Source organism: Thermobia domestica, chromosome 9 (genome assembly GCF_964235325.1).
Source record: "Thermobia domestica chromosome 9, izTheDome1.hap1.1, whole genome shotgun sequence".
NCBI classification, from domain to species: Eukaryota; Metazoa; Arthropoda; class Insecta; order Zygentoma; family Lepismatidae; genus Thermobia; species Thermobia domestica.
The window spans coordinates 236,441,419-236,453,654 of NC_137462.1; the positions used below are offsets into that span (position 1 = coordinate 236,441,419).

Below are 12,236 nucleotides of genomic sequence, written 5' to 3' on the forward strand. Positions count from 1 at the left end.
AAACAAACATTCGAACATATACATTAAACACAGAATTACTGAAAATCAGATGATAAGAAATCTCATTCAAATGTTGGATGATATGCAAATGACACATCATACATAGTAAATCCTTACAAACTATGAAATACTTTTGATATGGTTATGTGGATCACATGCATCGCATAGTTACTTGTAAGAAAACTTACCCACCTAAACTAATATAGAAAGGTATATATTTTATTTGGTTGCATGATTGGAATATCGTGACTAGGCTGTTTCATTTCCGCAGTGAAAGTCAATGGTTGCATTTCGATGTAGCTGCTTGCCACTGTGTCAAGAACAAGTGAAGGCATTAGTTATCTTGTTTATAAGACTCACCGGAAATTTACGATTTTTGCTTAAGCCACACCTTCCTTACCTCATCCCCATCTCGTAACGAATCTGTAATTATACGTACGCAAGAGTACACTCGTGGTAGATTTCTCAGAGAAACAAGAGAAGAAGAAAAAGAACATCCCTCTTGACGCACTCATCCCAATGATGCTAAATTATTTCTTGTTCTTTACATCATCATCATTATCAATGGTCTTCCTGGTTACTTTAAAGCTACTGGTGTTCCTGTAAGTTACAATAATGACTTCATGACTTGAAAATATGGAGATCGTAGTGATCTCTGACATTTGTGACATTGTTCTTATCCCGGCCAAACTCTTAATATTGTACATTATTGTATGTGAGCTGTAAGATACGAGGCAATGACATGGAAGCAGTGTTATCTTTTGCGAAACGAGGAGTCTGATTTGAATCTAAAAGGGTTCTTCAACTACGGAGTATTATCATACTTCTATTGTTTTCTTCAAGAGCCTTCTCGACCTGGTTAAGAATACGGAAGACTCGAATTCCATATGACAAGTTCCGCCAAAATCAAGTGCATAGATATGACTGAGAAAAAAGTATGGTTCAGAGTACGAATAACTTCACGAATAAAGCTGTTTCAACTCCTATAATTTGCCTGTCGTTGTCACTTTGTACACTCTTATTCGAAAGGAAATTTCTTCTTTGAGATTTTGCTTTATTATTAGATTTATCAACTGCGTATCGAAAGTCTCATACAACGATTAAGCCTCTCTATCTGTCAGTCGTCAAGTATCTGAGCAAAAACTGTAAGGGATGGCTACAAGCATTTTGTCTTCTTTCTAAGTACGAGGGTCATTCAGGAAATAAAGACCGTTTAATTATACAAAATGAAAAACACAATATTTATTGGTAAAAACAATTCTGTTACATACCTGAAGCATCCTTCACTTCTTTACATAATCATCATCGACATTTAAAAATTTGTTGTATCCCTTTATGACCTTCATAATTTCAATGTTATACTCTTCGGCCGCCAGTTCATTAAGCCAGATCACTGCATTCTCAAACTCTTCGTCACTTCCAAAATGTTTACAGCCCAGAAACTCTTTCAGCTTAGGAAAAAAGTACAAATCGCTAGGATATCAAATTGTATTGGATATCCTTTGTTCAGGTATATAACTTAGGAGATCAAACTAAATTTTAAAAGAAGACGATAGAATAAACAATGAGAAAGGGTTTGAACTTGGCTCGTGGGAAAGTTAAGGAAATGAGATACGCCCCTTTGTCTTGAGAGGGACGATATGTACTACCCAACTTCCCTCTCGAAGCTCTCCTCTGAAAAATGGACGAGTCAATTGTGACGATGGGATCTACGATAAGTCAAAACTGGACTTGGATCTACGATAAGTCAAAACCATTTATCTCCTTTACTTTTAAAGTTTACAGAAAAAGATTTATTCCAGAATGTAGACAAAGAAAAAGTAATTGATTTGAATACCTCATCAAGTTAGGAACTGCTTAAAAACTATTAAAGTAACTAAAGTAACCTCACGATTACGTTTGATTGTCTTAGTATTATTGTAACTTTTTTAAAAAATCTGTTTTGTACTACATATTTATTCAATATAGAAAACATGATTTTGTTACTTATCATGTTTTGCAACTGACGTGTTAACTATATATATATATATATATATATATATATATATATATATATATATATATATATATATATATATATATATATATATATGCGGTTCTTTAAGGACCGGCAGTAAGGGCCTTGAACTGGACCAGTCCGACACTGTATTCTATACACCTATACTTCCTTATAAGCACATATATTAATAAGATAAGTGAAGTAGGTGTACAAAATATTTATAAGAAATTCAAATAATGCAATACAACAAAGTACGTTATAACAGAAACTCGAAATGACTAAAATGTTATAAAAAAATCTGTACACACCTTGCAAACAGAGGATGTTTAACACGGCAGTAGGAAACGTTTTGCGGAACGTAGACAATTGTAAAAAGTAGATTCAATCAAGATGGTAATTTTGATACTGATACTTACGGATGAAACTTTGCATCTATCTCGTCTACCCACGTTTCCACAAGATAATCATGAAGGCATCTAAATTATGAACCATTGGTGCGTCCTCTTGCAAATGGAGAACAGTGTTACCTATATTTTCCAATGGAACAAACGGGAGAGCTATGACCCGATGAATCCAGTTCCTCTTTTATCTTCCTAGTACAGAGCATCCAGTTCCAATGATTGGATATTCCTCCAAATACACTGTGTGTAATGAAAGAAACATCCAGCACTGTAGCGTTTAGGAAGAAGTGAATCCCAGTATTTAAAAAGGTTGTTTCAACGTCGATTACATCTTCCGTAGGACTAAAGGGAAAACTGAATTCTCTGGCCTTTTCTGCTATCAATGTTAACATCCTCAATTACGTATCCTCTTCTTTATTAGAAGGAAGACCAAGTAAGTGTAAAAAAGAGTGCCCCACATAGTTCCCATGTAAAGAATATAGTAGAGGGAAAATTCTGGGAACAGCCTTAAATGCACTGTCCATTGTTATAACTGTTCTACTGGAAAGTTTCTGCAGGTTTTCGGCCGTTCCAAATATCTATAAGAGAAAACTGTAGTTAGTATTCATTGTTTTACTAACATAAAATTTATATATTTATCGACACAACAGGCATTACTGCCTAATTACAGTGTCTACATATACAATGATATTAAGACTTGAATTCAAATAATAGTTTCCTGGATTTTTTAAAAATAAAATTCGCTGTATTACTCTTTTGAACAACTTTTCAGAACTATTAAATGTATCTACATCTTTATAATACTTACTGATTTTATTGTAAGTATCACCAATTCTCCATGTAGTTGACACATGCAGTGCGTTCTAGAAAAGCAAAAGGATGACAATGGAAAATGAACATAACATTTCCCCAACAGAAAAGAACACCCGAAAATAGAGCAAATACAGGGTCTGCGAATCAGAATAAGGAAAAGATCCCCTCCGTAAAGAAAGAGTAAAACAACATACTGATGATGTGAGACGTAAAAGAGAGAATAACGCTATATACAAACATGTAAACGAAACAGGATATGATATAGATTCGGAAGGGGTCCAAGGTCTAGAAAAAGAGAATAGAAAAATAAGAAGAAAATGGAAAAAAGTGCGAAGGATTAAGAGAGAAAGAAGTGAAATATTAATGAACTGCACAAATGGACTTCAAATATATAAATTATGGAATAGATTGTTAGAAAGAATGGAAGAATAAAAATCACGGATATTAAAAATTATTAAGGAAACAATAAAAATAAAATTATATTATATAACATTGAATTAAGAGGAAACCGGAAATCAAAATTAATTGATATTTGGAATAATTTATTAAAATAACAACAACAACAACAACAACAACAACAATAATAATAATAATAATAATAATAATAATAATAATAATAAAAGAGAAAAGTAAAAATAATAATGATTATAAAAACAGTTATACTAAAAAATTAAAATGAAACAGTAAATTATAACAATACCTGATTGTTACATACTAAAAATTTAAAATTGTAAAATAAAACAATAAAAATTATACAACAATAATAACACTAGTCAACAAGTTTTAACTTTTTTTTCTGGCACATGAGAGAAAACACCTGATCTTAAGGGAACTTTGGCTGCTGAATTCGAATCTGCAATCCGTTTCTCTCTATCACGCACAGTTTTCACGTAACAGAGGGATTTTCGGGAAATTTCCCCCAAAATTTCCCTTTTTCTTCATTTTTGTACCTCTAGCTCGGGTACCCTTAGGCACATAAACATAGAAATTATATTCTAGGTTAGCTTGATTTATACTTAGTAAACCCTGTAAGTTTCATCTGAGTCGCATCATTCTTCGTTGAGAAATAAATATATATTTCTATAAATATATGCTATGTGTACTGTCCATTTTACCATATACAATAGGCGGAGAAAAATCACATGTAACTTCCACGGGAATTACAATATAAGCAAGGTTTATACTTCATTGCATTTGTAATGAAACATACTTTACAATGATGTATACACCATGTCCGCCATTTTTGAAATGAAATGAAATGAAATGAAATCTTTGAGTTTTACGTCCCACGGTTATGCCGGTTAGGCTAAAGGAGACGGTGATAATGAGTAATGAATGAAATGGTGGAATGAAGAAAGTGGGAGGAATCGGGAGGACCCCGAGAAAACCCACACACACGGTGTTTATCCACCACAAAGTTCACTTGGCGGGGGCTGGGATCGAACCCGGGACTCGAAGCACCAGAGGTGAACGCTCTACCACTGAGCCACCGCGGCCCCTGTCCGCCATTTTTATAAGAGGGAAATTCTAGAGGGATTTTTCGGGAAATTTCCCAAAAAAGTAGATTTTTTGCCTCATGTCACTGTTCATATAGTAATACAGAAGCGGGAATTGCGCCAGAATATAGATTTATATCAATTCAATAAATCAATAGCTCACTAGTAAACAAGGTTTTTGCCACATGAAAGAAAACATCTGATCCTAAAGGAACTTTGGTCGCTGAATTCGAAAGTGCAATCTGTTTTTCTCCATCACCCACAGTTTTTTGCGTGACAAGGAGAGGGGGCTGAGAAATTCCCTCAAAATATACCTTTTTTCCAAATTTTCGTACCACTGGCCCTTGAAATATAAAAACAAAAATTACACCATATAAAACTTTGATTTATACTTAAGAAACCTCGCAAGTTTCAGAACAATCGCATTATTATTTCTAGAGAAATAAATATAGCTGCATGTATGTTGTTTGTACTACTTATTTTAAGACGTGATGTTGCGTTCTTTGAACCGAAAGAAAAAAAACAATTTCATTTACCCATACAGGCACAAATACGAAAAATGAGAGTATACGATATGTTGTAAGAGGTCTGTGGTTTTCTACCACCTGGCATGTGATTGCATTGATACAACTGTACAACAACAAGTGTTTAGCTGATGCAATAAAGCTGCACAAAATCGGACTCTACTGATAAATTGTCAGGTCCATGGCAAATAGATAAGGAAGTGTTGTATAACTGCATGCATATTGTAGGTTTAGTTTTAATTTGGATTTACCTGTGACAAGTGGTCGTAAGTGCGTGTGCGTGTTTATTTTCTTTCTCCGCTATGAAGAGATCGCGGCGTGCGTGTATAAACTCACCGAACATTTTCTGTTACGTGTGTGGAAAATATACTGTGAAAAGTCAGCGCCGTGCATTAACAGAAACGTTAAAACAAGCTTATTATAGCTATTTTAGGTGTCATGTGGGTGATCAAGACAAGGTGTGGGCTCCCCATGTGTGCTGTGTAACATGCTATTCTACTCTTATTAAGTGGAAAAGTGGCGATAAAACTCGAGCTATGCCTTTTGCGGTGCCAATGGTCTGGCGAGAAGCAACCAGTCATGCTGAAGATTGTTATTTCTGTCAAACAAAAATTTGGGGTCATTCTAAACGAACAAAATCTAATATTGAGTACCCAAATGTTCCATCCGCTCTAAAACCCATACCACATGGACCTGAACTCCCAATCCCTGATCCATACGCACAGTCAGAAGATTATTCTCCAGCAGAAGAGCAAGTAGATGAGTTGCCCGAACCATCAACTTCCTTTGATCCAAACTATAGCCCAACCAAAAACACACTTCTTCTTGTTAACCAGTCCAGACTGAATGACTTAGTGAGGGATCTAAATCTGAGTAAGCAACAAGCTGAGTTGCTCGAATCGAGACTTCAAGAATGGAATTTACTGGCTCCTACCACCAGAATTTCAATTTTCAGAAACCGACATGAACAATTTTCAGGTTACTATATAATGCAAAATTCCCTCTGTGCATGTACAGTGGGGGACACTTCTAAATGGTACAGCCATATGGAGGTTTACGGCTAAGGTGCTCCACCAGTTGAGTCCGAAGCATTTGCCGGGAAGTATTGCAACCGAATTAACTTTAAAAGGAGGTGGGTGGCATAATCGCCAGGAACTGAAAATTCCCGTACACTTGGGCGAAATTCCCACTACCGTCTACAGCATCATTTCTCCAAAATGAGATGAATCTTAGACGTTTAGTTCTTATGCCAAACATACTACTTGATATTTGTCCTATTTGTGAAGATAAAGTGCAACAAAAAATGAAAGTCCAATCCTGTTGCTGTTGGAATGAACTCTCTTTAAGTCGTTTGATCTGAAATGACTTTGCAGAACCTGAATAAATATTCTGCCACTTCAGGGGGGGATGTAAGAAGAGCGAATGCTCCCCTCCTACAGTATGAAAACATATACTTTTAATCAAATGCTTAGCGAAAGTGACGCCATTGGTATAGCGCTTTTATGATTTGAAATCTTGCTCCCAAGCCATCGTATGTGATAACTGACAACATAGGAGAACGGGAGATGCAAATATGATGAAGGAGAAAAACACTCACATGTGCAAATTCAGAATTGGAGACAAAATGATCGGATAGCATCCATATTTTGTCGAAAATTTTGATTTTGTAATAAGTAGACATATAAAAGCTCGCCCGAACCTGAGAGCATCCCATTATCAATTGTTGAATTCAAGTGGAGAACTCAGTTGAGAGCATCAGATGATTAGGGAGGGAGAGAAACATCTTAAGATATGGGGAACGAACAATGGAAAAAAATACCAACTTTCCACGACCGGACTCGAACACTCAACCCCTTGATTATCAACCCACGCCTCAGCTCACTCATCCACGGAGACACACAGGATGACAGACAGTCATACGTCAGGAAAAATCGTACATTATGACCAGTGATTTATTTGTAAGAGGAAGCTAGAGAAATTCCCCGTCTCTAGTTTTTCTTTCCTTGGCACTAACTTAATTACTGTTGTCCCAGCCTGAGAAGAATATTTTCCACCTCTCTAGAAAATTTCCTAAAAATTTGCATACACTTTTAGCAACACAAAACATTTACTCATCGATGTTCTGCATAATTATACTTATACAAACGAATTATTTCCAATTCTATGAATTCCCGTACCAAGTAAACAGAAGTACTGAGTATGAAATTCTATATATCGCGAATAGTTTTGCAGAAAATGCCTAAACTAATTTTTCTATTGGGAACAGGGAGAAGCACACACGCGGGGCTTAGGAAGCAGATTGCGCCCATAAGATTTGTTTTGGTCAGTAAGGGACATACATTTACATTCAAATGGCAAAATCACACGTTTAATTATACCATAATTTTATTTTTAAGAGCGCCAAATGCGAAGAACGAAGGCATTCTTCTTGGCTTGGAAGAATAAAATTATGGCTGAAAGTGGAAGTAAACAGACTGATTATGATCAGGAACAGTGGATGCTACCAAGCAGTGGCGTAGCCAGGAGGTTTGGAACGCCCGACATTTGTAGAAGTTGTTAATATAAGGCCTAAGATTGCGGTTTTATTTAAACTTTCCCGGGGTGAACCCCCGGACTCATCCCAAACGAACATTTAGCCAACGGTCCTCCTGAAATCAAATCCTGGCTACGCCCCTGCTACCAAGTGATGTATTCTCTGTCACATAAGAAAATGCATGTTTTCCGTGGGATTGTATCTTTTCCCCATTACTATTAGAATGAAATCGCTACACATTCCTTGCTACCATAAAACTTTTAAATGTTTTAAAAGTTTTTAAAGTTGAATCCCTAACCAAATGATAACTGCATGATTTATCTCTTTGCAGTTCACCCAAGACACTATAGAAATATCGTGAAACTTAATAAAAGGAAAAAAAGTTCTTTCACAGCGTGAAGCTTACGATTATTGCCATATATTTATAGCGTAGATGTTTCGTGTACCTTATTCCGTAGCTCATTGGATCCGTGCAGACTTCCTATTTCCGCGACCCGTGTTCGAATCTTCGTGTCGCTATTTTATTTTATTTTATTTTATTATTGATCAGGTATGCTGCAGGTATTTATTTATTTTTTTCTTGTCAAGCGGAAAAATGAAGTAGAATTTTACAAGGGTAAAACTCTAGATTTGACTGTTAATAAAAACTATGAATAAGATTACAGCTCAAAATAAATTGAATATGGTCAAGGAAATGGATTTCAGCAGTTTTGTGTGTGATCAGCACATTGATTTCCATCATCCCTATTTCTGGAACTAAATATCACTAATTATGTTTTTTTCGTTTTTATATAAAATTCTCATCTTTTAGTCCTTAACAAAACAGATTATTGTTCAAACTGTCACTATGGGATTACATTTCATTATATAATGAAATGAAACTATATATATATATATATATATATATATATATATATATATATATATATATATATATATATATATATATATATATATATATACCTAAAAATATCGAAAATAATATGACAAATATTATGAACAATTTTATAATGGAACTAAGCAATGTTTTATAATACAATAAACTGAATGAAATGCAGGGTATTTGAAGTTAGCGATAATATTGCCAGTAGATTCTGAAATGCAAGTTTCTTGAACATATATGGACACTTCACCTTGAAATATACACATTGAATTTGATTCTCGGTAGAATCTTAAATATGTTAAGAACTTTAAACCTTGAATAACGCAACGCAAGTTTGAATCCCTTGGTTGTAATATGTCGTTACACACTCACTCTTTTTATATAAATCAACCAGTCTAAAGCCGGATATTTGATCAAAAAGTATTTTCTCCTTTGCGTATATTTCAGGGAGAAAATTTAACGTCAACTTTTTATTAGCAAATGTAGCAACTGATCAAATTGAATAATGCTAAAAATAGCCTACTTCGCTTGCTAGAACTTATGTTTGGTAGAAGTTCATACATCAAATCGTTTTTTTTTCTTGTTTGTTTGTTTCTTTTTTTCTTAGGTTTCTGAATACTTCTGAAGATTTTAATAAAATGCTTGTAATTATACATTTATGATTGCTCTGTTTGATATGAAAAAAATATTTATTATGAAAAAATGGTCTACAGAGCTCTTTGTGGAATGTCTGTTATTAGTTGTAGTAGTTGCTTCTACTTTAGCGTCCCATTCAGCTGCGAGGCTATATGAGACATGGACTTAAGCTTAACATGGGATCCGAAACCATAGGCTTCTACTGAGAATCGAGCTCCGTTTTTAGGAAAAATTCTAACCACAGTCAGTTCCTACCCGTTGATGTTAGAACATACCCTATTATTATACTGGTATTTTGAAGCAGTGATAATTGGTTACGAATTTCGTGACATGAAGCAATCACACTCGTGTCCCGGCATGACCGGAACAGACCTTGAGATGACGACGCGTTGTCATACGCACGATGAATTTGTATGATACTGTTAAATATTAAAGTTAATACATCATTTTTATATCAATAAATAACTTAGATAAAAAAGACAGTAAGAATATTATTAACGTATATCTACATAGTATATAAATGGAAAAAATGCCTTGTCTATCATAACGAAAAATGGGTGAACCGTTTGAAATGAATTTTATTGGCATAGTTAACCTCTAGCTTGGACTAGGTTGTTGAGATCTTGCTCGGGAGAGTACTCCCGGAAGTAGTAACTAAATACACGATTCTGGTTGGCGTTATCCGTATCTTGCCACGTAGCCTATACCTGTGTATATAACAGAAATCGTACACAACAGAAATAACAGAATTCCGTGGTCGTGCGCGCTAGCGTTGTAGGTTGGTAACAAGAATTGCTTTTGGCGTGAGTTCAAACCAGGCCAAAGGAAATTTTTCTATTTTTTTTAAATCGTTCATAACACGTTTTTTTTTTCAATAAAATATGAGAAAACAGTACTCGAAAAGGCGATTTGCTTTCTTTTGGGGAGATAAGTAGTAGTGGTGGAAGTAGTACAGAAGCGAATATATATATATATATATAACTTTCCATGAAATCATGAAAATAAAAAAAATGACTTCCAACTCTATTCAGAAAGTAGGTATATTGTCACGTGTCGAACCGAGTTGTTTGCTACGTGACGTTATGCCTTCAGGCAAACTACTGAATATCGTCTAGGTATGTCTGAAGGGCCACCATGAAGAAAGAAAGAAATAAATAAATAAAGAAAAAGGTATGCTTATTTCATGGGGAGAACAAAATAGAATAGTCTATCTGCTCCTTGACATTAAGTGTTTGAAACGGATGCTGTTATGAATATCCATTTTTTCTAATTTCCTTACGAGACTAAAGGGTAACGTTAATTCTCCTATATATGAAAGAAAAATATATCCCATATATCACACAGATAGCGAAATAAATAGAATATTTATCAACGCCTTGGCGTTAAGTGCTTTAAAATTGTTCAGAATATTTTTCCTTATTCCCATAATAAAAAGAAAAAAATGAGAATTGTTAATTTCCGTAGAAAAAGAAAGAAAAATATAATTATACTTATTAAACAAAAAGAATAAAATAAAATATATATAAAATAAAGGGTGCGGCAGAAATAGTTAGACGATGTAAAATGAACATAGAAAACGTAACCCGATAAATAACGCGCTCATTGTTGTTTTGTTTTGTAAAGTGGTTCAAATCATTGTATATGCATGTAGGTTTGTTCAACTGTTCCGTGCGCATGTGCAGTATTGGAAGAACTACGTAAGCCTTCCGTCAGTAGCCATGGAGCATTGGTCTAACGAACATCGCGCTTTTGCAGTGGAGTGTTTCTTCAAGAACAAAGACTCTGCAACAATTACGCAGCGTAAGTATCGGCGTCATTTTAACATTGGCAGAAATGGACAGGTACCGACACGACAAACTATTCTTAATTGGGTGAAAAAGTTCCGAGCTTTGTCTTCTGCAATATCAAAGAAATCCCCAGGTCGTCGACGTTCAGTGAGAACACCAGGCAATATAGAGAGGGTTCGAGGAGCATTAATTAGAAGTCCAAGGCGTTTAGCTCGTCGGCATGCTGTGTCACTTGGCATGTCAGATAGGAGTGTGCGGCGAATATTACACCAGGCCAACAACTTCCACCCATTCAAAATTCAGATGGTTTACAAGTTGCTTCATGAGGATTTTAATGCTTGCGTACAATTCTGCAATACGCTGTTGCAAATGATTAATGAGAACCCAAACTTTATGCAGAGGTTAATCATGTACGACGAGGGTCCTTTTCACATTCATGGGTGTGTAAATAAGCAGAATTTCCGTTACTGGGCACCCAGAAATCCAAGGATGTTGCATGAAGTGCCCCTTCATAGCCCTAAAATAACAGTATGGTGTGGTGTTTATTTTGATGGAATTATTGGACCATACTTTTCAACGACGAGCATGGTAACACTGTAACTGTCATTTGTGCTCGGTATGTGGACATGCTCGAAAACTTTTTACTCCCAGAACTACGAAGGCGTCGCCTTAGACAGATGTGGTTCCAACAAGACGGGGCCACGTCACACACAGCAATTGCATCGATCAACATTGTTAGGAGGATGTTTACAGGACGGGTTGTCTCGTCGCGGCAATGTTCCTTGGCCTGCACACTCGCCCGACTTATCGACATGTGACTTCATCCTATGGGGTTACTTGAAGCAACAAGTGTATGCAACAAAACCTGCAACATTACAGGATTTGCGTGAATCCATTCAACATGCAATCCACCAAACCCCGCTGGACATGGTTCAACGAGCTGTGAGTGCTGTGAACAGACGTGCAAATATCTGTTTGAATAAGCATGGTGCACACCTCATTGACATAATTTTCAAGACGTAGTTACCATATGTAATGTTTTCGTATGTACACCTTGTCTCACAAAGGTTGAGCGCATTCTTTATTGGTGTTTCGAGGCAAAAATTTTCTAAGTCCGACTTAGGGTACCTTCGGAAAAAAGTAAACCAGGTTCGAACCTCGAAT

The 12,236-nt window shown here is 35.6% G+C and overlaps 1 protein-coding gene across 1 annotated transcript; it reads left to right on the forward strand.

The window, feature by feature from the left end:
• Nucleotides 1-11,003: 11,003 nt before the first annotated feature.
• Nucleotides 11,004-11,672, forward strand: LOC145661171 (uncharacterized). Its single transcript, XM_081726621.1, has one exon. It carries the CDS (start codon nt 11,004-11,006, stop codon nt 11,670-11,672), a length of 669 nt encoding a protein of 222 aa, XP_081582747.1.
• The last annotated feature ends 564 nt before the right edge of the window (nt 11,673-12,236 follow it).

Excerpts from the sequence above, each read along its gene's own strand:
- LOC145661171 (XM_081726621.1), top strand. The coding sequence starts at position 11,004 with ATGGAGCATTGGTCTAACGAACATCGCGCTTTTGCAGTGGAGTGTTTC.